Source organism: Ctenopharyngodon idella, chromosome 17, assembly GCF_019924925.1.
Source record: "Ctenopharyngodon idella isolate HZGC_01 chromosome 17, HZGC01, whole genome shotgun sequence".
Taxonomy (NCBI): Eukaryota; Metazoa; Chordata; class Actinopteri; order Cypriniformes; family Xenocyprididae; genus Ctenopharyngodon; species Ctenopharyngodon idella.
Window position 1 is genome coordinate 5,027,569 of NC_067236.1, and position 27,411 is coordinate 5,054,979.

Here is a 27,411-nt window from a genome sequence, read left to right on the forward strand (position 1 = left end):
ATGTTCTGTCAAAGTGAACCGAAGTTGTATATCCACTTCCTTTATTGTTTGCTCTTTGATTCAAATGTATGTTCATGATTTAAGCTATTGCAATTTCGCGCCAAGTTAATCTTTTAAAAATATGACAACATGACTAATTTTATACTTTATTTACAGAGTATCAAGGTGAATAAACATTCAAAGCTTCCTCAATCTCATATGTCATAAAAGGTCTTAAAAACAACACCATTACTTTTTTTTTTCTTTTTTTTTTAAATAACCTGAAGATATTTCATAAAACACGTCAGTGCATTGGTGAATGTTTTGATACAAAGGCAGGATATGCAGCATGAAAGATCTAAAATATGTAACACGATCATAACAGCAAGTCTTAACAAAGTCAGACTGTTACAAATGCTTGCCAAGTGTAGATCAGGAGAGGTTAGTCCACAGTCTTTTACAACAAATAGTAGAAGAAAAACTTTCCATGGTTGCCCATCTTATGAACACTGTGGTTTATTTTATATACCTCTCATTTTTCCAGCATAGGAATTTGAGTTCAGATGGAGTACAGGAGTGTTCGCACTTAAACATCAACTATGATCTTTCCAAAACAGTGATATTCGAAACAGCTATATATATAAAACTTTGTTCTAATCTTTATTACACATCCAGGGCATTGAGAAATAAGGCACTGTAAACAATCAATGACCCATCAGGCATTTTCTTTACATATTCTTAGATACAATGAAACTCCACTCTTACTCCTATCGTTCTTTGTGCGTGTGAAGGTGGAGGTGGGTTTTGTATGTAAGGTGTGTTCTCCATGAATGCCTTGGTTATTTGATAACTTTTTCATGGGTTTTCACCTTTGTTCTTTTTAAGAAATGAATGACAAGAATGAATAAGAAGAAATGGAATGCTTTCGTCACCATTACTTCTTAGGATCTTGGTGAGAATGCAGTCATTTGAGCTGGTTTTGAAGCCTAAAGGAACTAGGCTGATAACTCCAGGTTTGAACCCAGGTAGCAGTGAATCACAATCCACTTTGCCATTAGGCAAAACACTTAATCCCTGCTATTTTCAAGGCAAAAGTTTCTGAATCTGGCATATAGAATTTTTTATGAACCATCTGCCAAATGACAAATACCCAAGACTGGCAGTTTTATAGAGCTTGATGGATAATAAAAGACTTTGAGATTGTTCAGACATTCAAAGCTTGTTTTATGCCAGCTTGTTTTTTATCCGGATGACTTTGTAAATACTTGACGCGGAGGGAAACATGTTCTTCAGAGTATTTCAGACTGCATCTTGTACATAGGTGCAGAGAGATTTGGAGCAGAAGCTCTCATGTCCACGCTCAACCTGTAGGCTGGCTTAAATGTTGGCTTGAGTTCAGATTTAAACTGTGGTTTAGACCCAGGTTTATACTCAGATCTAAAGTCTGGTTTAGACTCCGTCTTAAAATCGGATTTGTTGTCCAACTCATGCATAGGAAAGGTGCAGTTGCTGTCCTCGTCTCGGTATCGTCCATGAAGCGGTGTGCTGCTTCTGTGGGGCCTCTTAAACTTTTTGGCACAGCGAATGACACGTTTGGAGATCAGATAGATGATCTCACAGACACTGAGCACTATGCAGAGTGCCGAAGCTCCGACCATGAAGTAGGTGAAGACTCTTTTCTCTGTGGGTCGGCCAATGTAACAGTCCACAATGTTGGGACACGGCTGGACGTCACACTTCACCAGCCGGGGCAGGTAGAAACTGTCGTAGATGTGATGTAGGATGTACAAGAAGGTGATCTCAATGCCGGTCTTGACAAAAAGGCTGATCAGGTACGTCCACCACAGTCCACCGTGCTTCTTCCCCGTGTTGTCGTAGAGCTTGGCTTTTTCACCGTGCTTCTCGCGGAACTTGCGTTCGCGCTCGTCACGATACTTCACGTGCATGACGACCATCAATGACGGACAGGTGACGAAGATGAGCTGCAGAGCCCACAGTCGGATGTGGGAAATGGGGAAGAAGAAGTCGTAGCAGACATTCGCGCAGCCCGGCTGCTTGGTGTTGCAGTCAAAGTCCTTCTGCTCATCGCCCCAAACTCTCTCGGCCGCTACAACGTAAACCATCACTCTGAACACAAAAACCACAGAGAGCCAGATCCGGCCGAATGCGGTGGAGTATTTGTTCACCCCACTGAGAAGGGCTTGAAAAGTCTTCCAGTCCATGGCTCAGAGCAAGGACAACTCACTCTTCTCTTCTCTGAATTCTTCCTCTGATCCTCTTCGACACTGAATCTTTCTGATACAGAATACAGCAAACCTGAGATAGAAAAAAAACTGGCAAAAAATATCACAATGATTAAACTCATTCAAAACAACAAATTGTAATAAAAAGCAACATGGTGGGATAGTTCAAGCAAAAGGTAAAATTCTATCATTTACAACAATGTACTGAGTTTTTTGTTTTTCACGTACAGACAACAACCTTGTCAAAACGATCCCTGTTCACATCCACGAAAACGATTAGCCTAAAGACGCCGTATTTATGCCAGGCCAGTAGTTGGCGATGTCACTTTGTAAAGAAACAATACGCGCCTATAGACAACATAAAAAAATTTTGTAGTTTACACGGAGACGATTTTTCAAAAACGTGCACTTTGAAACCCGTTTTCAAGAGTTTGCACTTTCAGGCCCCCAAAACGCCGTTGTCGTGTAAATGAACAGCCAAAACGCATAAAAGTTTTCCATCTTTAGTTAAAAACTGTGTTGTGTAAATTACCCCTAAAGGAAATTTTTTAAGAATATCCAGGCCACTCTTATCCATAGTTAGTGGATTATTATGGTGATTTAGGAAAGAGGCCCTGAATGATTCATTCATGGATTGAACTCATTTGATTCTTGAATTCAACTCATTGACTCAATGATCTGATCACAGGAGTTCACTAATAGCAGTGAATAATGACTTAATTTTTAATCTTGTTAGTCACAGAATGCTATTGTATGACTTCAGAAGGCTAAAATATATAGTACACAAGTCGTAAGCCATATATCAATGATACTTTTATGGTTCTTTTTGGTTATTTTGAAACTTGACAGACACATACAATTTTTCCTCAACCGAATAAATGTCTTACAAAGACCGCTCCTGGCATCAGCTTTTTGTGTTGCGTACATTTGTGTTGAATCTGCGCCTGACATTTGTTGTTTTGTGTGAACTATAGTCAAATAAAACCAGTACCGCTCTTTTCTCGCTACTTTGTGTCCACAATTTCTTTGCTATGCTTATCGGCGGTTTTTTAAACTGTAAATCGCAATTTTGCAAAACTATAAAAATATTTCGATTCGTAAAGGCAGGCATATTTATAATAATACGATAATTAAAACAGCACTTCTAAAGATAGATTTCACATAAAAAAATCAACTGACTAAAATCGTAAGCGTAAGTTTAATTGCTATACTTAAAAAAAAAAATTCAACCACCACTTTGCCTTCAATTCCTAATGAATAAAATCTATTTAATCAAGTAGAAATGACATGTCAAGGTAAATGAACAGAAACGAGGAAATAACTGTGATGACAACCTTTTTAGGGGAGATGCTGACGAGCTGATATTATTACAGTAGAACACAGTAAATCGCTTATAAATTGCACAAAAACAAAGGTTTTATTTACTTACTTTAGATGTTTCAGTCCTTTTATAATTCAACGGCTGTTAAACTCTTCTCTGAAGACCTCTGTTTCTTCCCTGTGGATCTGGTTTGGTAACACGCCTCATTGAGGGTGGAGTTCCTATCCAGACTAGAGGAGAGGACACAGTCCTGCCATAAACCTCTTTAAAGTTAGTAAGCTAAAAGGCTAAGTATGTGTGTGTGACTTTAAAATCATCATGCTTCCCCGTGTATTGTCTTAAATGTCCTATGTATGGAACTGAGCATTGTTCTTTTTCTGAAGTTACAGTGTCTAAAAATTACACTGTAATATGACTCCATAAAGGTTTTTTTCCTTCTTCTTCTTCTTCTTCTTCATTGTATACTGTTAATGTTATGGTACTGCACTGTGCTATTGTGTTTTGTGGGACAAATAGGAAACCCTTGCCTGTGCAGCCTAGTAACATTTTCCATCTTATTGCACAATAAATAAGACTCACTTTGTTTGGACAGCTCTGTCAACTACACACTGCTTGTTAGTGGTCTGTGGTGTTGCCAACGTCTGCAGGCGGCTTCTCTGTGTTCAAACTTGTCCATGAATGTCTGCGCTCCCTAGTCACGTAAAGGACCACACCTCATCCTGAACAACAACTTCAGATGTTTTTTTACTTTTTGTTGCTTAGAAACTTGTCACACTGTAGTTGGTCTGTGGTGGCATAAGCTACTTTAAATATTTTGTCAGGCATCTTTTCAGTGCCAAGAATCCTGTACTAATTAATTTGGGTAATGTTTATGTCTTGCAAGAAGCTGGGAGTTTGGGATTTAGGAAATCCATTTTGAAAGCTTTTTAATGTGGATATGATTTTATTTCAACTTGATTCTCCTTATAGTATGAATGCAATACTTTTGAGCCAAATGGTTAAGAATTTTGGATGGTAATATAAAAGACTGGCGGTTTGATCCCAAGTAAACCAGAAGTAGAGTTTTCCACAGAAAAAGTCTCTGTGGTTTGTCATCAAGGCGCAGAGGGATTCTGTTCATTCACATGTCAAGTCCTCTGATTCACTGCTCAAACCTCCGAAGGATGGTTGAACGATGATTCATTCTGTAATTTTCTAAAAACAGCTCTAGTTTTAATGTTTTTTTCTATAATTTTGCCAAGCACCGCCAGTCTTAACCTCATGTATTTTCTTACAGGAACTCGTGCCTGCTTTTAGTTATTCAGGCCATGTGTTCTGTCTGAACTTGTTTGTTCTGCAAGAGGAAATATTATGAAACATTGCAGGAGAAACACAGAACCAGATCGGTCAGGTCTGTTTTAAAGTTTTTCAACTGGTTTACACTTGTTTGTGTGGGGAAATGATTAACCTCACTTGGATTTACATTTGTATACTGAATTAAACTTCTAAAGTAGATTTTTTTTTTTTTTTTTTTTTTTAGAAAAACATTAGTTAAACAAGCACCAAGCGTGCTAAGCACATATCCACAATATGTATGGTTAGCAAATGTTGATATTTATGAATTAAAGCATTAGCAATGATGAAAAAAGATGGAGAGGAAGTAAAGCAAGAGCTCAATCAACAGGGAGTGGAATGTTGGATGTGTTAAAAAAAAGACTTGTTGGATTGGTTTCCACGCCTTGAGAATGTAGATATGACTTACAAAACCTGCTTCAACTTGAACTTAACTATACATCTTCCCTTCCCTTTCACTGTACAGAGGTTATGAAGATATCAAGAAAAATAGAGAGACAGGCTACTGTTAGTGAAACAGAGAGGGATGTTTTTTGTTCTTCGGGTGCTTTTAAGTAATGAAAGCAGTGAAGACAATAGTGTAACCAGAATACAGTTGAAATACAATCTAGATAGAAAACTGACTGAAGATTCATTTAAGACAAGTGGTTTGTTATTCCACAGTGAATGGCATTTACAAACCTATAGGGAGAAATTGTCAAATGTCATATATATGTTGTGTGTATGTATATATATATATATATATATATATATGGGTAATTGACAAATAAGGTTTTTAAAAGTGTAAAAAAAAACCTAATGGAGATTGCTTTTGGAACACTGCTTTTGTCATTTTTTACAAGATGAACAAAATTTGTCACCAAAAAAGTCATTCGGTTTATCCAAAATTTCAGTTTTACCGAATGACGATCAAACAATGCTAGCTAGCTAGATGGCTTGCTATCTAAATAGCAAAAGGACAATCAAACATTTTATATTTAGTACAAGTTTTTAAAATATTACTCATTTTCCATGTTTTATAGCGGTTGTACCGAATGACCTGATGTTTCGGGATATGTGTATGAGCAAGTGAAAACATGAATTTTTCAAATAGTTAAAACAGAGTTAGTTAATTTGCTTCATGACCTTTTGGTCCTTTGCCGGTGTCTGAATGATGTCACATCCTGTCACATGATATTGACCGCATGACTTGATCCAAAATGGTCCCTTTATATTGGTTACTCCGAATGACATCAATGAAATTAATTTTTCCGGACATTCTTTCTCATAACAAAGCAACGACTTCTACACATAATTTTAATACCATTTTGCACTATGTTGATATATGATATGTTATAAAATCATGCCAGAATAAAAAATACATTTTAAGATATTTTAATCACAAATGAAATGGCTGTATTGGCCTTTGGACGGTAAAACCGAATGACATTCACACTTCAACATCTTTAAAATACATTTATATGTAGTAAAATATAATTAAAACCTTTTAAAAGTGATCTAGTTGTACTACCTTACATACTTTGGATGTCATATCTTTGTTTTTTTATTATTATTAAGGCCTTAAAAATGACCCGTCACATCATTGACTCATATATATATATATATATATATATATATAATTCATTCAATTTTTCTTGGAAGTAGATTATAAAAAACTAAATTTCTTCTTTCTCATGCTGTCTTGCCCTTTTTGCCAAGCCGATGTGTATCAAAATGAAATGTCATGTTGACACAGCACATTATGTTTATCTCTGCATATTTTCATTCTTGCCATTTTCTTGTTCCACGGCTCACTGACATGCAGGATAACTGGTTTTAAAAGTTAAATCGAATCTGCAAACAGCAAAGTCACAGCTTTCATCTGCATCCTCTAAAGTCAGACATCACTGATTTAAATGAGCAACAGATTGTAAGAAAATAAAAAGCAGACTTTAATGTATCTCAAATGTAAACAACTCTAAACACACAGTAATGAGGAAAGAATTCTGAAAGGTTAGCATACAAACAGAGGATTTCTAACCTCGGAGAATGTTTACTTTTGTGGATACATGTTTATCATTAAATGAAAACTCTCATACACACTCAGGCAAAACAGCATCTTTTAAATTTGCTCATCTTGGCAGTGTTGAAAATCTTTATCAGTAAGTTCTTGCAAGTTTAAATACTGCAAATTCTTGGAAGACATAAGAATGAAGCATCACAGTTTACGCACACATTAGCATTATCAGACACACACACACCAGCTAATATACAAAAAAACTCAACTCAATAAAAATGACAAAATATTGAATAGTAATGATAAAAAATAAAATACAGTACAAACTGTTTTGTACAAATTTGTAAACAATTTACATTCAAATTTAAGTATAAATTAGGGTTGGTTTACAAAATATTGGATTTAGGGATGTATTTGTAAAAATGTGTCGAGTTTAAAAGCCATGTACTTTATTTGCTGACTGTAAATAGACAGAGAATAAAAATATAGACATCTTTACACGCTGTTCTTACATCCAACTGTAAGAAATCATTTTACAAGTAAAAGCCGACTGAAGTTAAATATGGAAGCCTGTTTCCACCTCAAGGAAAGAAATAAAAAGGGTAATTATGAGATAAAGTTTAAAATAAAAAAATATAAAGCCACATTGTGACAAATAAAGTCACACTGTGAGTCAAAATGTTGATATTCAAAGGGATAATCAACCCAAATACTGGGTATTATTAATAATTATAATACTGTGATCATTTACTCACTCCCATGTCATTCTACACATGTATAACGTTCTTTCTACTGTGGAACACAAAAGATGTTTTGAAAAAAATGATCAGTGTTTCTTGACCATACAATGGAAGTCAATGGGGTCCAGTGTTGTTTTGGATTCCATTGATCTTCGTTATATGGACAAAAACAGTTAAAACCTGCTTCAGAAGTCTTTTGTATTCTCCAGAAGAAAGAAAATCATATGGGTTAAGAATGACATGGGGGTGAGTAAATGATGACAGATTATTTTTTCACATTGTGAAATATTAAGTCAGAATTACTCAATGTTTTACTCTTAGATGGAAACAGGTTTTCATAGATAATGGCTTATTTTTGTTTCCTGCTTTAAAAAAATTAGTTTAATTATTAAAATATGTGAATGCAAGAGTGCTTTAGCATCATTTGCAGTCACGTTTTGCTTGTTAGTGTCAATTGAAACGTTTTGCTTGTTAGTGTCAACTGGACAACTAACAAATACGTACTTCGTAATTAAAACATTATCTGTGCTTACACCAACTGTTTTGTATTTTCTATTTGATCAAAGTGCTCGTTGTTTTTCTGGAACTTGGCCTAACAGAAGCCACACCACACCCAAAACCCTGAACTGACTTGCTTTAGGCAAACTAAAGACTGTCATCCTGAATGATGGCATTTTGACCCCTTTTTAAATGTACAATGTTGTTTATCAGGCCACAACTTTCCAGCAAAAAGATCCAGTGGATTTAGGGAACAAGCATACAAGCAGTTTACTCTACTGCCAACCGTCCACTGAGTCAGTCGTGTTTGAGTTCACATCATGGTGAATGTGAAGAACATTTTCCATCTCTTGGAGTCCCACAAGAGATGGGTGAAAATATTTTCCTCATGTTTTCTTTAGGATGAGATGACTACACTGTATGCTGGCGCTGGCTGGTCTTTCCTTGCCAGTTTCTTGCCGTTTGACTCTAAAAGAGCACTTGAGCCCCTCATGTTTGCAATGGACTTTGCCCTGTTTATCTGCCGTGACCCCTGCACCCTTTGGGCACATTCAAAGCAGCGTTTGCCCACTAGGTAGAGAATCTCGAAGAGCGAGAGCAGGATGCACACCAGACTTGTCACCACCATGAAGATGGTGAAGATTCGCTTCTCTGTGGGCCGAGAGATGAAGCAGTCGACCACATTGGGGCAGGGAGACTCTGAACACTTCACCAGGGTGGGGAAGTCATAGCCCTCGTAGATGTGATATAGCAGATACACGAAGGTCGCATCCACTCCCATCTTAAATACCAGTGAGAGGACGTACGTCCACCAAAGACCACCGCGCTTCTTTCCGGTGTTGATGTACAACCGCTGACAGTCCTCACCGTGTTTCTGGCGGTGCTTGCGTTCGCGTTCCTCACGGTACGCCACATGCAGGACCACGAGCAATGACGGGCAGGTGACGAAGATGAGCTGCAGCGCCCACAGTCGTATGTGGGACACCGGGAAGTAGTGGTCGTAGCAAACGTTGTGGCAGCCAGGCTGAGCAGTGTTACATGCAAAGTCTTTCTGCTCATCGCCCCACACCTTCTCTGCAGCCACAACGAAGACCATTACCCTGAAAAGGAAGACTATGGACAGCCAGACACGACCGAACACGGTGGAGTACTTGTTGACCCCGCTCAGGAGACCCTGAAGAAAAGCCCAATTCATGACACCTGTGAGCGATCAGGTTATCTCACCTGAATACCTCTCACCTGGAAGGGAGGGACGCAGAAAGAAAGAGAGAGTGAGACAAAAAAACTCAAAGACATCAAAACACATTAAAATTTGTGTAGTTTTTGTTATACAAAGTTAAACTACACATCTTCTGTGATAATTCAAAGTTTTATATTAAAGCAGGAGGTCTTGAAACGATAGTGGTCTTTTTAGAAAGGTGGAGAAAGAACCTTCTGTTATATTGTATAAAACTGAGTGTTGATTTTGAAGGCAGGATTACAATTACAAGCAGTACCTTATTAATACATGTATTTACTTTATGTCGCTTACACTGTAAAGCTATTAAAATAATCGCTAGTGTATATACAGTCATTTAAATGATACTAAATATATCTGAATAAAGGAGGCGCAATGAAGCGTTTATCTAAACTTTTACTTTAGTTAAAGTTCACTTAACATTGCATGCTTTATTTCTTTTATCATAAACAAACAAAAATTAGATCAAACAAGACAATAATTAGGTCAAAAATGTTCCTTGTGTTTCACTATTCGGGAAATAAGTAGTTCAGATAGAAATGCCTTTCCATTCCCACTTTATAGCACTGCGGTTAAACGGAATAAATATTTCTGAGACGCTTGTATTATAATGTGTATATTGTGAATAAACTCCGTGTATGTGTACAATCCGTATTGTGTACAAACTCCGAACATTTTAAACCGTCTACTCATTTAACAAAGCCATTTACAAAAGTTTTTGACTGTTGAAAAAACTTACGTAAAGTGTAGATTAGATATTGCCTATATATTAATACCAAACGTATTAGTAATATAAACAAACACACAGAAGATTATATAGTGTATACTTACAGCCTGAGAATTCACAGTCGTCTACACTGTACTCGCAGCGCTGTGATTGTCTTGTACAGGGGTCGGGCGAACTGCGCGCGGGCGTTAAACACAACTGTGACACGTGTGATGAAATGTACACATCGGCGCCACCTAGCGGCGAACCTCAGCGACGCTTTGATGCCACCTACAGGTTTATTTTTATTTTTTTCATCAGTTTTTTAAGAAAGGTACATTTTAATACATTATAGACTCATAACACGTAAACTAAAATGTTTCGAGCACTTTTTATTTATTTCAAATGTCCATAATTACGGCCAACAGCTAAAAAAAAAAAAAAAAACGTATGACTTTGATAACATTTCCATTCATACAGTAGGATAGGATGGGGGAAGATGCCCCCTTAAGGACAATGTGGGTTTACTTTTAAATTGTAACATATTTAGATACAAGTTTAGCATGCGCAGGATGATGATGATGATGCATGAGCCAATGTGTTGTTATAGGAAATAAAAAGAAACATTTGCTCATTTGTTATAGCACAAAATGTAAAATATAAATATAATGTAAAAGAGGGGTAAGATAGCCCCTACCTGGGGTGAGAAGCCCACCTTGGATAAACTACATACAGATTGTATAAATGATTTTTGATATAATTCTTATTAATATTTATATTTTTTTTATATGTGTCACTAATGTAAAATACTAAAACTGTTGTATTTAAAATGTTTTGAAAATTTTATTGATAATTGAGTAACAATGATAGACAATGTAGAACACCACTAAAAAAAGATTAATCTGAAAGGTAAAATTCTTCTATGACTTATATACAAGTATATACATATATTTACTTATTTTCAATTAAAATATGAGCAATTAAATAAGTCTAATAGCAACACTAAATGCAAATGTAATGACTTCACTAAACTAACCTACAGGTTTTAATGAAAGCAAAGATGTCCGAAATGTACATCTAATTCTTGGAAATACTGAATAATAACCCCATTATTTACAAGTATTAAATTATTCTTTAATAATTATTGTAGTTAATGAGGTCATCTTACGCCAAGGGTCTAATTTTATCTTTTTACTTCAAAATATAAATTATTACTCCACAAATCCCTCATTAACAAATAGACGCAAAAAACTTTGACATTCAACATAATACAATGTCAATAGACCACAATTTTTGCACACACACATAATTAGATCAATTAAGTGCAAAACTGTTTTGACTGACTAAACCTCACTAATGTTGATATTCAGAAGAAATGACAAAATTAAGAATAGCATAGCCATTCATCAAAAGTGCTGAGATGAGATGGTCATGAGAAAAAAAATTAAGGTGTGTGGGGTGGGGGGAACTTGCCCTTGGGGGCATCTTACCCCAACTTACCCTATAAATACCAGGTATTTCTAATTCAGTACATACAACCACAATCATGGGGAAGTCTGCTGACTTCACAGTTGTCCAGAAGATAATCAATCATCAACACCCTCTACAAGGAGGGCAAGCCACATAAGGTCATCCCTGACAGTACTTATGCAAGCATATTCATGAAAAGTTGACTGGAAGGAAGAAGTGTGATAGGAAAAGCTGCACAAGCAACAGGGATGACCACACCTTTGAGAAAACTGTCAAGCAAAGCCGATTCAGGAACTTAGGAGAGGTTCACAGGGCGTGGACTGAAGCTGGGATCAGAGCATGAAGAGACATCACAGTATTCAGGAAATGGGCTACAACTGTCACATTCCTAGCACCAAGCCACTCCTGAAAGAGGCGTCAGAAGCGTCTTACCTTTACAAAGAAAAAAAAAAAGAAAAAAGAACTGGACTGTTGCTCAGTGATCCATAGTCCTCTTTTCAGCTGAAAGTAATTTTTGCATTTCATTTGGAAATCAAAGTCTGAAGAAAGAGTGGAGATGCACAGAATCCAGTGTGAACTTTCCAGTCTGTTATGATTTTGGGTGCCATGTCATCTGCTGGTTTGGGTCCACTGTGTTTTATCAAGTCCAAAGTCAAAACAGCCAACTTCCAGGAGATTTTAGAGTACTTCATGTTCCATCTGCTGACAAGCTTTATGGAGACATTGATTTCCTTTTCCAGCAGGACTTGCCCACACTGCCAAAACCACTACCAACTGGTTTGCCGACCATATTACTGTGCTTGATTGTACTGTGCTATGGAGTATTGTCAAGAGGAAGAAGAGAGACACCCGACCCAACAATGCAGACGAGCTGAAGGCCGCTATCAAAGCAACCTGGGCTTCAATAATGCCTTTGCCACAGGCTGTTTGCCTCTATGCTACTTTTCAGAACTTTGAGATACTGGATTTTTGATTTTCATAAGCTGTAAGCCACATATATTCTTTTCAGGATGATACATTTTGCTTGATTTCCCAGAGTCCTGTTATTTAGAGCCAGGAAAGAAAATGAAAAGATGAAATGAATCCAAATAAGAGATGAGAACAAAACAGTATTTATTTCATTTAAACTGTACAACAGTCGCCGATATATTGTCTGCATGAAAGGTTTTGGTTGACGCGCATCGCAACCACTGTATAATTAACATACACGTCTCTGGGAATTGTGTTTTTAATATTTATGTTGTACTGGGAGAGGTTCACATTTTTTGTTCTCAAGAACCGAGAACGCGGTCATGACTGCAGAGGGCGTAAAAAAAAAACCCCTCATCTGAAATCACACACAGGACACAGAAATCAAACATGAGAAATGACTGTGAGAGAGTAATGACAACAGATAAATTAATGATGTCAGCAGAGGACAGTGTTGATGGGCATAATCATGATAAGCTCATACACTCGGACCACAGGGACATCGGACGCCCGATTAAGGATGTAATCGAGCAGGGGGATGGAGGGGGATTTGATTTGTGAAACGCACAGAATCCCATAATAGCTTTTTTACAAAACAGAGGCAGTTACAGGTCAAAGGAAAAGTGACCCGAATGGACCTCAAACGCATGTGCGCTCTCCGCACGAGGTGCTGTCGGTCACTCAGATCGTTCTGAGAAAGACAACCACAAGTCCAGGCTGCATTGGCTATTGAAATTCTATAAAACATAAGCTTTTGTTTTGTTACAATAAAATTCAACAAAATGAAAAATAAAATGAAATCATATATAAATGTAAGGGTCCTTTTTTTAAATCCAGCGGCCTGATTGGGTACTATTCCTCCTCGCTTTCATTTTCAGGGTCACCATTTGCTTTTGATTCATCGTTCATATCTTCCTCTTCATCATCTTCCTCCTCTTTGTGGTTCTCTTTTTCTTCTGTCACTTCCATTGATGCCTCATCCTCCTCCCAGTTCTGAAAAGACAAGTCAACATGAGAACAATCCCATAATGCCACACTGCAAACACACCAGAAGGAAGGATGCATCTTACGTCAGAGTCATCCTCAGGACGCCCTTCATCTCCTGAACCTTCATCCTCATCTGAAGACTCTGTAGAAAAAAAAAAAATGTTTTTTGCCATGTCAGCATTCAAGGCTTTTTTTGATGGGTAAAGTTAGTTGAAATGAGTAAATGAATAAACATTTGAAAGGAAATAAAGATTAAACATAATAAATTTACATACAGAATGATAAAATTCATTAAAGGGGGGGTATAATGCTATTTCATGTATTCTGACTTATTTACACTGTTAAAGAGTTGGATTCTCATGCTAAACATGGCCAAACTTTCAAAACACGAGTTGGACGTATGACGGAGTATTTCTGTGCCAAAAATTCTCTTCCAAATCCTCACAGGATTCTGACTTTTTTTTTTTTTTTTTGAGTATCGGCCTGAGTGACGTAAACAGGGGTGGAATTCCTTGTACGGGCACTTCTCCCAGAAGGGCGCGCGCACACGTGGACCTGAGCGAGAGCGCAAGAGCACGCCCATCAAGGCGCGTTCGGGTTTATGGAAGTCATCAGCAGCGCTGCACAGGTCTGCACAAAATCAACAGTGTCACCAAAGAAGTGTGTTTTTGGTTGTGAGGGAAAGATAACCTTGCTTCCCAAAGAACCCAGTGTTCAGTGGAGCTGAGAGATTTGTTCTCACGCAATACATTGATGCACTCTCGATATTTGTTATTAAAATAACCATAGAAACTGATAGATGCAATCTCTTTTTTTATTGGTTAAAATGAATGGAGAATATCTTGTGTTTTTCCGTGGCTGCTCGAGCCCTCGGGATCAGCGCTTATGGTTTCATAAACAAGGCCCAGTTCTACGCTGGATTTATAGATCGTTTGAAACTGAAAGATGGAGCGGTCACAGCGATAATGATCCAGGTCATGAGTCGGAACCGCAGGTGGTGAGTAAAACTGCTTCAAATGTCTGTTGTGTTGACAATCGGCGCGTAAGTGCATATAATGTAAACAATACGAACGTAGTGAATTTATAAATTTATTATTAATCATTCACTGTATGCTAAATTCACTATAGTGATTCAAAAGTTATCCAGGGATAATGCAATGGTGTATTGTGTGTTTAAATACAGTTGTTTAGCAGACCATTGATAGCTTGTAGACGATCTCTACACAAAAGCTGCGCGTACTCATGACTCTAGCTCCACTCACAGGACACGCCTCCAGGAGCTCGGCTGTTGTCGGAAATACTCGGTACAGCGTATCTTTTTTTAAATATGATTAAACTAAAGACTTTCTGGAGATATGAAGGATGCTATACTACTCTATAGGTACTCAAGAGTAACATGAGACTGGCAGAAACTGTGTGAGATACCCCACCTTTAAGATATTTAAAGGGTTAGTTCACCCAAAAATGATCTCATGATATACAACGATATTTCTTCAAAAGCAGATCGTGGAGATCTTTTAATTGTCCACAATCAAAATCGCACACCCCTAAGAATGTTCATTTCGGACACAGCAAGTGTCACAGTTCAAATGTCCAAACCCCACCTAATAAAAAAAGCAAGGGGAAGTACCGCAATGGAAAACTTTACTGATTGTAAAATAATATTCCAAAACAAATATAGTAGGACTAAGGAGGACATGTTATAATTTTCCCAAAATTCATTTCAAATTTAATTTAAGCACTTTCAAGGACCAATATTTGTTTTCAAGTACTTTCCAGGCCTTGAATTCATGTGTCTGAAATTCAAGTACTTTCAAGGCACGTGGGAACCCTGACTAAGGATATTTAAAAAAAAAAAAAAAAAAAAAAAAGTGGTTTGTCTGAAAGAAGATAGTCATATACACCAAGGATGGCTTGAGGTTGAGTAAATCATGGGATAATTTTCATTTTTGGGTGAACTAATCCTTTAAGTCAGCTACTCAATTAGTAATCAATTGAGTAATCACTAATTATTAATTACTAATAAAGTACTAAATTAAACTTCTAATGTGATTTAACTACAATTTTATCTGTTCTTATTTGATAGGTTCCTTATATCTGAGTATTTTGCTTCAAAAAAACTGGTACTGTTAAAAAAAAAAAAAAAAAAAAAAAAAAGGAGCCAATTACCTTCTTCATAAACCAGCTTTGCTGTGCGATCAACGTCATCAACACGCTGAGTGCTGTTTCTTGTCGCCACCTAGTGGAAAAATATGCAAAAGTGAGAAAAATCAAAGCCGTGCTTAAAGGGATAGTTCACCCAAAAATGAAAATTCTGACATCATTTACCCGCCCATCTGTTCCAAACCTATATGAATTTCTTTCTTCTGCTGAACACAAAAGATGATATTCTGAAGAATGCTGGTAACCAAACAGTTGATGGCACCCACTGACTAGTAGTATGGAGAAAAAAGAAAAAAAAAAAAAACTATGGAGCATTGGGGCCCATCAACTGTTTGGTTTACCAACATTCTTCAAAATATCTTCTCTGTGTTCAGTAGAAGAAATTCATACAGGTTTGGAACAGCTTGAGGGAAAGTAAATGATGACAGAACTTTTTTTGGGTGAACTATCCCTTTAATCCATTTGTTCTGGTTGCTTGCGTTTGAGCAGCTCACCTGTGTTATAAGCAGGTACAATTTGCCATGAAGCCTGTTGAACTGCTGGTATAATTTCACCCTGCTCTCAATCATATGGTAGATCGAGCCCAACTGTGACACTAGATCCGGCACCTACGGGGAAACAAGATGAACAGACCAAATGAGAAACCCCCCAAAAAGTGAGAAATATAATCTACTGTGGATACAAGACTAAATATGCACTGGTGCAACATTAAGATCTGGATTATGCAAATCTATCTGACAGATATCGATGTACACATGCACTTACCGAAGACAAGTATGATGCGTGTTGTGTAAGTACAGCCTTAAACCACTGAACTATAAGCAGAGCCCTGCAGAGAGAAACAATAATGTTACAAAATAAGTTTAATGCTTTAAAACCTTAAAAGGAACAAAAACCAAAAGAAGTGAAAATTTACTTACGCGTACGGATGCCCCTGCAGTCTTCTGGACAGCTGAAGAAACAACCATAAAATAATTTTAATATATATAATATATACTGTTCACAAGTTTTGGGTCAGAAGGATTTTTGTAGTTTGTATAAAATGCATAATACTATTTAACAATGCCACAATTACAACATACCTCTTCCAGCAAAGGCAGGATAGCTGGAGGTGGTAACCGGGAAACAGTGTTCTTTATCAATGCATCTTTTTTGGTTTGAAATATTTTCTGTTAGAATGAACCAAATCAGAATGAGAACATGAACAGCGTTCATTGACAAGCTGTCTATGAACATAGACAAAGTGATCATATTTCAGCTGGTTACAACAATCTGTTGTGTATGTCTGTAGAGAGAAGAGCATGTAGCTTACATTAAGGATCCTCTCGTCTTTGCTCTCTAGGCCTTGAACAAGCAGAACAGCAAAACTGTCCGTCTGCAGGGAAGATGAGCCTTTAGCAGCACCCTTCCCACTGGCACTCAACTCAATCTGTTCCAACCGCTCCTCGATAGACATCTAGAGTAAGATTGAGAGGATTTGTCATGTATTAAATTGCTTTCATTCTTGGGGGATAGCATTTTATACAAATTGTCTGGACTCTTACCTCTGTGGTAGAGGCCCCTTTTTTCCTTTTCTCTGCTTCATTGGGAGGTAATTTGATTGGTGCCTTGTGTCCTGGAAGTCCTGGTATTAAAACTTTGCTCTTTTGATTAACAATTGGCGTCTTCACCTAGAAGATGATGTTCAAATTAATGCACTCAGTCAATAAGCCATTCTAAACCATTACCATACTAGTGTGTTCGAGGGGGTATTTGATTTAGTAATATGTCCTTGAACTTATTTAACATATGATTTGGGGTTTAAATTTAATTTTTTTTTTTTTTTTACATATACACTACCATTCAAAAGTTTGGTGTCAGTAAGATTTTTTTTTTTACTTAAAAATTAGCACTTATTCAAAGATGCATTAATTTGAGTTACAGTAAAGACATTTACATTGTTACATATGATTTCTATTTGAAGTAAATGCTGTTCTTTTGAACTTCCTATTCAAAGAATCATGAAAAAAAAAAAAAAAAAAAAAAAGCATCAGTTTCCACAAAAACATTAAGCAGCAACTGTTTTAACACTGATAATAATACTAAGAAGAAATGTTTCCTGAGCAGCAAATCAGCATATTGGAATGATTTCTAAAGGATCATGTGACACTGAAGACTGGCGTAATGATGCTGAAAATTCAGCTTTTACATTATTAAAAAAGTTATTTTAAAATTAAGTTTTTCACAACATTCACTATTTTTGGACAAATAAATGCAGCCTTGGTGAGTATAACGGCTTGTTTCCACCAAGCGGTGCGGTACGATACAGTACAGTTCAGTACAGTATGCAATTATTTCCATTTCGACTGTCAGAAGTTGTGAATGGTACCAAAATACCGAACCGTACCACTTTTTGGGACCCTTCCGTTGGGGTACCTAGCACAGTAGTCTGGTACCTAAAGGGTGGAGCTAGCACGTGCTACAGGAAGGAATGACAATACAGTTGAAACAATACCGTTGCAACACAATGTTGGCAGCCACATGCAGAGAAGCAAGAACAAGATCTGCTGCATGCCCTTCATTGTTGTTTACTGTGTCGCTTTCTTCTTCGCAGGAGAATGACGACAATCGCTACTTTCCAGCATACAAAACGCTTATCAAGTAAGGGTACTGTTGGTGGTCGAAACAAGCCAGATCAGGGTTTACCATCCCGAATCGTACTGTACTGCTCAGTGGAAACAAGCCATAAGAGACCTTTACTTTTAAATCATGCCGACCCCATTCAATTTTTAAACTAGTGTACATTTTATATGCTATAACCGGTTACAAATTCTTCTAAATCAGGGCTGTCAAATCCTGCTCCTGGAGGGCCACTGTCCTGCAGAATTTAGCTCCAACCCCAACAAAACACCTGAACAAATTAATCATGTTTGTTTTTTGTAGGCATACTAGAACCTTCAGGCAGGTGTGTTGTGGTAGGTTGGAGCTAAACTCTGCAGGACAGTGGCCCTCCCCGGCCGAGTCTGGACACCTCTGCTATAAATATTTCACCATTTTAAAAATCACCTTTTTCTTTAAAAATAGATAAAAATGGTATGTAACACTGCAGATACTGTTTGAAACTAAGAGTCAAATGACCAATATGTCAAAGTGCACATTAATGGCATAAATGGGATCTTACCTTGGAGACAGCTGTCTCTACAGAGAGAGAAAGTGTGGCATGTAAATCTCGGACTAAGCACGCATGTCTCTCTGATGTGTTAAATGGCTGTAGGAAGAGACGGCACGTTAGATAATTGACCAATTGAATAACCCACTAAGATCAATGATAAGTTTCTGCTGTACTTACAGTTGTCTCAATGACAGGCTGCAGGTGATTTCCGTACACCAGCACCAGGTTCTGCCTGTCCGCACACAGAGCTGCAGCGAGAAGAGGCACAGGCACAGGCGAGTCTCCCTTCATAGTGGACACCTGCAGGGAACACACTGGCGACAGCGGCTTCTTGCATACCCTGAGGGGAAAAAAAAAAAAATGAACATGAGCTTAACTGAACTGTTTTGAAGAGTTCAAACATTCACACTGAAAAAATACAAGATGGACAGACTCACCCATTCAGGAAGTGCTCAAAAAGATGAAGCTGACCATCTTTACACACCACTGCTAACCTCATAGCCTAAGAAACATACAGAGGTGGTGTCAAAACCCAAGCACATAACTCTAATCATGGATAATGATTAAGCACATTAAATCCTCACCTCATCTTTGCGGTTGGACGTCTGAAGGTCTATGTGTTGGGGTTCATCTGTCAGAGTAAATGACACCACAGAGTTCTTGTCTTTGCCATCGGACCTCACCTGCCTGAGGAGCACAGAAGAAACTAAATCAGACATCAGTTTATTGAGCCTCAGATTTCAATATCATGAACCAGCTGTCTCAATCAGCTGTAATTGGGACTGCTCGATTATGGCAAAAAAAGGTTACTTTAAGAACAAATGCACAAATCCAGTATCAGAATCAGAAAGAGCTTTATTTTGCGAAGTGTGCTTGTACATAGAAGGAATTTACCTTGGTATTGAAGGTTTCAGCACACATAAATATAAGACACATAATAACATTTAACGCTGCGTGTAAAAGTTGAAATTCTGACACGGCGTCTTAAAAACGTGGCGCTCATGTGCGAGATGCTGCAAAAGATGCTGCAAAAGATGCAATGTTCATACACGTCCGTCTAGCGCATTTACACAGAAAAACAATGGAAAAGCAGTGCATTGGAATGGAAAAACACGTTGTGTGAACGGCCCCTTACTGTGCCTATATGTTCTAGTGCCTAGTGATCTAAATATACTAATAAGCATACTAATTTCTCTTAACCGTTTACGTTCACTTAAGACATAAACGACTGGGTTTAAATGTATCCTCGCCAAGCCCAGCATTTTGACATTTTTTGCATATATTTGACCGTTTTGGTGCGCACCCGAAGTTCAACGTTCACTTTGCTTGTCTGTGTTCTGTTACACCCGAAGAACAGTGCAAGTTGTCTTTCGCACAGCACTTTTAATAACTCGTAAATATCAATGTCCCATTTTACGAAAGTCACGTTACATGATTTTACTGATTTGCACATTGTGTTTGTTTGGAGGCCAAGTCAACACCTCAAACTTTTTGGAGCGAAAGCACACTGCTGTAAAGGAAAGGAACAGAAAGAGGGACAATAACCGTTTTCTCAATTATAGCATTTTCATAGGAAGCCAAAACCGAAATCAAAACTCAATTTCGATTAATCGAACAGCCCCAGTTTAAATAATGTTTTACAATAAACATGCCAAAGAAAATAGAAATAATATTTATAAGAATTAATAATCGTTTCTATATATTGCTATATATACTGTTTTTTCAATGGCCAAAAAGTAAAGCATAAAGCAAGGTTGATCATGGAAATAGAATAGTCTCTAAATTAATACATTTACAAACTATGATTTACAAAGGTGTAAACAAATTCACCAAATACAATTCATAAATGCACATTAATTACAGATACACAAATGTCTTTGCAAATTTAATATCAATATATTTAAAGGCAGAATGAATCAGCTGAATTTAAAACTGACAAAATGAAAAGCAGAGAAAAACATTTGTGGAGAAAAATCAGATTGGACATTATTAGCTGATTATTATTAGCTGATTAGGCCAAATAGTAATAATGAACTGTACACCGACCAGAAATAATCTTTATGGGTTTATTTCTATGTGTGGTGGTTAGTTAGTATAGGTGTAACATACCAGACACTCAGGAGCCTGTCGTGAGCAGCTCCTGACAGAAAGTACATCCCATTACTGTCTGGGGGTCGTGTTGTGGCGAAGCAGAGAGTCGTTACCATGGTAGAGTGACCTGTGAATTTCTGCAAATTGGGGAGATATTGTTAAATCTGAAACTTTTTTTGTTTTTATTTGATTGTGGCTGAAGCATAGAGGTCAGACTCACCCTGTACATTTCCTTGGTCTCCAGGTTCCACATCTTGATGGTCATTCCTGCCGAAAGCAGTAGCTTTCCATCTGGACTTATACACAGGCTGCTGACAGCTGATCTGTCTGCCTTCCATTTGCTGAACACAGAACATGTTTGCTTGTGAATTAGATAGACAACTTTATTATGTTGAATAAAGCAAGAGGAAACCCATACTGGTCAAAAACCAAACACAAATAACTGCACTCACTCACCAACTAACTTTTCCTTTCTGCAGGTCCCATTCAGCTATGTGTGTGTCATCTGAGCCGCTGTATAACACAGAGTCGTCTGGATGCCACTGGATGCTGTTCACCGGACCACTGTGTCCTCCATCCTGAGAGGTTAAGACATCATTTACATCCCTAATAGAAACGTCTACTTTTATGTTATAAAATGTTATTTTATAATAATGAACATATATACTTGCTATTTTTTTCCGGCACATTCATAATCATTACTTTTGCTAGTGCTTTGCAGCAAGCTTTATGCATGGCATATATTCCGCCCCCCAGCATATTTAAGTAATTAAATTAATATAAATGTGCAATTAGTCAACTAATGGCCCTAGTTATTACAGTCCTACGGAAGTAACGTGCTATTTGCTTGCCATTTTCAAGTCAACTGTTGTGTACCAAAACTTCCTTTAATGGGTTCGTTCACCCATAAATGAAAATTCCGTCATCATTTAGGGTACAACAGGGCTAAAGGCACACCTTAAGGAAAAAAATTGCTTTTCAATACTCTTAAGTGTATGAATGCAGAAAAAATATATATGTTTGCATTGAACATTGATGGAGCAACAGATTTTATGTGAAAATAAATCATAAAAGTGGTTAATTTTGTTTACAAATCTTATAAATGTATGTGGTGGCGAGGGGGGCCTTTTAACCCACACATGGGGTAAAAGGCACACAGTATTGATACAAATACTTCAGCTAAAATAATGTTTTTAATAACGTCTAGGTTAATACTTGTTCAAAAGAATCACTTTAGCAAAGTTTGTACTATTTTCTGTTTATTTATATAAATGAAAGAATTCATTTTCGTTCAATAAATATAATGTCATTAAAATGTTAATATAAAAATATATTTTAAAATACAATTATTTTAAAAAGTAAAGATTCTGAAAGCACTGAAGGAGATCCCATAATATTTAATATAGATTTACAGTAGTAACAATAAATATTTTATTATGATATAATTAACATCATATTTTTAAACATGATTGTTTCATTATAAATATGGATGTCATCTCTAAGGTGGATACCCAATTTGATATATGATATTTACTATCTGAATCTAACCATGTCATGTCAACAAATAGAAAAGTCAGCCAGCTGTTTCATCATGTTAATCATTGTACCTTTTGCCCCAAAAGTAGGTGCTCTTTTTACCCCATACTTTTACAAATTCTTCCGTTACTGAAAACTGTTGCTTGAATTACCTTGAACAAAACTGAAAGTCATTAAGATGACTTTTTTTTCTGAAAATACAAACATTCATTTAAGTGATTCTCATTTGCTACTTAAAACAACATTTTAAACATCATATTAGATCAAACTAGGGCTGCACAATTAATCAAATTTCTAATTGTGATTACAATTACGGATGCCACAATTACCAAAAAAAATATATAAATGTCCACTTACATTATTCTGTGCTTAAGGTGTGTTTTTTTTTCTTTCTAAAAAGGTTATCTTAAGTGTTTTTTCCCCCATTGTTTTAATTTGAGGCTTAAAGTATTAGTTCACTTTGAAATTAAAATTAGCCCAACCTTTACTCACCCTCAAGCCATCCTAGGTGTGTATGACTTTCTTGTTTCTGACGAAGACAATCGGAGAAATATTAATAAATATCCTGATGCATCCGAGCTTTATAATAGCAGTGATAGGGTTCAATGAGTATGAGTTGAACAAAGTGCTTCATAAATCCATCATAAATGTGCGCTCCACACAGCTCCGGGGGGTTAATAAAGGCCTTCTAAAGCGAAAAGATGTGTTTGTGTAAAATAAATATCCATAATTAAACAAGTTATGAAGTTGAATATTGAGCTTCCGCCAGACCGCTTCCGTATTCAACGTATGCAGAAAGTGTAAAACTACTGCAGTTCACAAAGTTCACACTTTCTTCGTAACTTGAATACGGAAGGTGGTCTGGCAGAAGCTAGATATTTGACTTCATAACTTGTTAAATATGGATATTTATTTTACACAAACAGATTGTTTCACTACAGAAGGACTTTATTAACACTCCGGAGCCATGTGGAGCACATATTTATGATGGATGGATATGGATGGAAGCACTTTGTTCAGCTCATTGAACCCTATCACTGCCACTATAAAGCTCGGATGCGTCAGGATGTTTATTAATATTTCTCCGATTGTCTTCATTAGAAACAAGAAAGTTATATACACCTAGGATGGCTTCAGGGTGAGTAAAGGTTGGGCTAATTTTCATTTCAAAGTGAACTAATCCTTTAATGCTATAGAAAAGCAATAAAAGTTTTCAGCAAGAGTGTTTTCAGCTTGTTTATTTTCATATAAAAGAAAATGGCATGCAGTTGCTTCAAACAATGTTATAAAGCTATTCAAAACATCAATGTAAATTGTAATATTCGTAATTAATAATTGCAATTACGAATTTTAAGGGAATAATCTACAATTATGATTTGTCATAATCGTGCAGTCCTAGATCAAACTACCTCAGAATTAACTTTGCGCTGCTGCACGCAATGGCATCAAGGATCAGACAAATGTGCATGTGCATTTTGAAAAGCGGATATTTATTTAGGAAAGTGGCATGTTTTTGTGCCATCTAGTGGTTTAGAGGAAAATAAAATCAAAGGTGCCTTTACCCCATTGTTCCAGCCTCACATCATTCCAAACCCTTAAAGGGATAGCTCACCCAAAAATGAAAATTTATCCAATGATTTACTCACCCTCAAGCCATCCTAGGTGTATATGACTTTCTTCTTTCAGAAACACAATCGGAGATATATTTAAAAATATCCTTAGTCCTCTAAGGTTTATAATGGTTGTGAATGGGAGGCCACGTTTTGAAGCCAAAAATAATGCATCCATCCATACAACTCCAGGGAGATAAAAAAGTTCTTCTGAAGCTAAGCGTTTTTGTAAGAAAAATATCCATATTTAAAACTTTATAAATTCAAATAACTAGCTTCCAGTGGACGACCGTACGCAGAATGCGCAAATCGATTTGCGGCAGAAGGGTATCCTTTGACCCGACGCACAACGTAAAGATAAACGCTCGTCTGAAAGAAGATAGTCATATACACCTAGGATGGCTTGAGGGTGAGTAAATCATGGAATAATTTTCATTTTTGGGTGAACTATCCCTTTAAGACTTTCATTCATCTTCAGAACACAAATGAAGATATTTTAATGAAATCTGAGAGCTTTTCAGGTATTCTGTCTCTTCACTTAAAGTCTATTCACCCAAAACTCTGATGCTTCAAAACATTTATAAAGAGATTGTAAAATAAATCCATATGAATTGAGTGGTTTAATGCAAGTCTTCTGAAGAGACACAATTGCTTTCTAGGATGAACAGATTAAATTTAGACTTTTATTTGATCAGCAAATATACATAAAGCACTCAAATATGGAAAACAGAAGCTTAGCTTAACCATATTTGCTTGATTTGTTTTATGATTTGAAGCATCAGAGTTTTGGTTGAGAGGGACAGAAATCTCTTCAGATTTCATTAAAAATATTTTCATTTGTGTTCCAAAGAAGAACAAAAGCCTTATGGGTTTGGAAAGACATGAGAGGGTGAGTAACTGATGACAGAATTTTTATTTTTGGGTGAACTATCCCTTTAAATCTTTGAGTGGTGTTGGCCAAATATCATAAGGATGAGTAGTTGGTGGTGAATTCTTACCAGAGTGCAATGCAGGTCTCCCTTCACTGTGCTGTAGATGAGGACCGACCCAGCTGCAGTACCCAGCGCCAACAGATCTGACTGCTCAACTGCCGTCCCGGCCTCACATTTCCTCTTCTTCCTCTGTGGAACATCCTAAAGCACACACATAAAAATAAAAAAAAATGTTTATTACCATTAAATATATAATTCATTATATATTTATTTATATAATTCATTCAGTCCTTCAGGATTTTTTTTTTTTTTTATTTATTTAATTATGAATAATATTAAAACACTTCCTATCAGTCATTCTTTTTTCACAAATTTTCAATCATTTCCATCAAGAAGACTTTAATGCATGTAACCTATGGAGAGCATTTTAACATTACTAGCAAATAATTAAATAGTGACTAAATTTCTTTAATTTTATTAACAACTTACTGCTAGATGAATAGTCTGCTACATGAATAGTAACATGTTTTGTTACTGGTGACAAACTATTAAGTTTTAATAAGGATTATTGGTAACACTTAAGTATAGGGAACACAAACTATTAACTATGACTTTTCCCCTCAAACTCCTAATTTACTGCTTATTAATAGTTAGTAAGCTAGTTAAGTTTAGGTATTGGGTAGGATTAATAATGTAGAATAAGGTCATGCAGAATAAGGCATTAATATGTGCTTAATAATTATGAATAAATAGCCAATATTCTAGTAATATGCATGCCAAGAAGCAACTAGTTAAAAGACCCTAAAATAAAGTGTTACCAGATTATTTATTAAGTATTCTAATTACATGTATTCAGTTATTATCTATTAAATAGCTACTAGCATTTATTTGTAACAAGAAACTGGAGCAGTTACTAATAACCACTTGCATAGTTACAACTAACAAGTACTATTAATAGCTAATAAATAGTTTGCTAACTCTCTGGTACTAAGAAAAATTAGAAAACATACTGACAAGTTAATGTTTGATATTTTAATCACAAACACAAAAGAACTCCAAGTTAAACGTTTGGTATTTGTTACTAGTAACAATGGAAGAGTTACTTGTCAAAGACGTTTATGACCAACTTCACTAACTAGAATGAACGACTACGACGTTCCGCGTGTTACTAATATACTGAATACAGACAGAAAGACTGCGATCTCTGATAGACACTTTACTAAACAGCAACAAGTGAAAGAGTGAGGGTTGTGCAGCCATGTGACCACGTGTTAGTTTGCTAAAGTCCATCTAAATACAACACTGATAATTAAAACTACACAAAAATAAGTAAATTAAAACAAATGTGTTGACATGATTTTGAGTTATAAAGTATATTACAGAGAATCATCACTTTAGACAACATCAACTTATTCTGCCTACATTATTAGCCACAGACAACCAACAGACGACTATAACAATGTGTATGAGCCTGAATATGTGCTTGCAGCCGAACTTCTGGAATCAGTGTAGTGATTTTAAAGGTTGTGTTTAATTTTTTGTTGGATCTGCGCGTCTCGCGGCCTGTATCTGAACATGTGCCACAAGCAACATGTGCGTGGCGCGCTCCACGAGCTCAGCTCTAAAGCATCCAGTATAGATATTCTTAAATGATCAGTGTTCAGTTATATGATCACATGAAGAATAAATACTCCATCAAAGCGACCAGAAGACCATGCAACGGTGTACTGCGATACAACAGGCCGCATCCCCCCACTGTCCCCCGAACACTGTGCGTTACCTGAACTGCTCGGCACGGTCCCCATGTCACACAGGTACAGGCTGCGCTTAGGTGCGCGGAAGGCACATATTCCTGTTGTAAAGTTTTGCTGTCAGTATTCCAGATCCGCAGTCTCCCGTCCTGTGCGCAGAGTGCCAGAAACTGCTGTGATTTAGGGCTGAATGCGCAGGGCAGCGCAGCTCGGCCTCCGTCCGCCGCCATCTTACCATTCCGCGTGCGTCCGTCTGCTCCACGGGAAACACGTGTGAGAGAAAATTCCAAAGCGCGCAAGCGCAGCCGCGCAGGCGCTGCGGAAACGCTAATTGGCCCTGCTGGGGTCTGTGGGCGTCCCATTATTGTTTTTAACCAATCACAGACGGACGCGGAAGTTTCTTGCTCGAATTTTTTGTTATCTAGAATTATTTTTGGGACAGTTATCATCAAATGCAATTTCATTTGCTTTCTATAACTTAAATGAATGCGTTTTAGTACACAGTACCTAAGTTAAATATATTTAATTTTAAATTGTCTTTATATGTAGGCTACCTACTATCACTGTAACACAGAAAAAATAAGAAAGACATCTAATCAAAATTCTCATTTTGTAACATTTACTGGAAGGAGTTACATATTTATTTTGTACATGTAATTATTCTAATGAATTTGGGTCATGTGTCTTTATGTATATTTA

At 36.8% G+C, this 27,411-nt stretch overlaps 3 protein-coding genes across 5 annotated transcripts; all 3 read right to left on the reverse strand.

Moving 5' to 3' along the window:
• Nucleotides 1-133: 133 nt before the first annotated feature.
• Nucleotides 134-4,206, reverse strand: gjb3 (gap junction protein beta 3). 3 transcript variants are annotated; one of them, XM_051869415.1, is made up of 3 exons: nt 4,123-4,206; nt 3,652-3,773; nt 134-2,312 (listed from the first exon to the last, which is right to left on the reverse strand). In XM_051869415.1, exon 3 carries the CDS (start codon nt 2,199-2,201, stop codon nt 1,269-1,271), a length of 933 nt encoding a protein of 310 aa, XP_051725375.1. In that variant the 5' UTR covers nt 2,202-2,312; nt 3,652-3,773; nt 4,123-4,206; the 3' UTR covers nt 134-1,268. The 3 variants fall into 3 exon arrangements, with proteins under 3 accessions (XP_051725375.1, XP_051725374.1, XP_051725373.1); XM_051869414.1 differs by having other exon boundaries at nt 134-2,295; nt 3,652-4,206; XM_051869413.1 differs by having other exon boundaries at nt 3,652-4,205.
• Nucleotides 4,207-6,782: 2,576 nt separating this feature from the next.
• On the reverse strand, nt 6,783-10,291 carry gjb10 (gap junction protein beta 10). The gene is made up of 2 exons (XM_051868270.1): nt 10,178-10,291; nt 6,783-9,348 (listed from the first exon to the last, which is right to left on the reverse strand). Exon 2 carries the CDS (start codon nt 9,302-9,304, stop codon nt 8,507-8,509), a length of 798 nt encoding a protein of 265 aa, XP_051724230.1. The 5' UTR covers nt 9,305-9,348; nt 10,178-10,291; the 3' UTR covers nt 6,783-8,506.
• A 2,320-nt stretch (nt 10,292-12,611) lies between these two features.
• Nucleotides 12,612-26,994, reverse strand: wdr43 (WD repeat domain 43). Its single transcript, XM_051868269.1, has 18 exons — nt 26,742-26,994; nt 25,028-25,162; nt 21,340-21,461; nt 21,104-21,224; nt 20,902-21,020; nt 19,377-19,479; nt 19,230-19,294; nt 18,970-19,132; nt 18,802-18,888; nt 17,186-17,311; nt 16,954-17,097; nt 16,724-16,810; nt 16,562-16,593; nt 16,407-16,470; nt 16,136-16,249; nt 15,648-15,717; nt 13,562-13,620; nt 12,612-13,484 (listed from the first exon to the last, which is right to left on the reverse strand). The coding sequence occupies exons 1-18, from the start codon at nt 26,940-26,942 to the stop codon at nt 13,344-13,346; spliced, it is 1,953 nt and encodes a 650-aa protein (XP_051724229.1). The 5' UTR covers nt 26,943-26,994; the 3' UTR covers nt 12,612-13,343.
• Between the last annotated feature and the right edge of the window lie 417 nt (nt 26,995-27,411).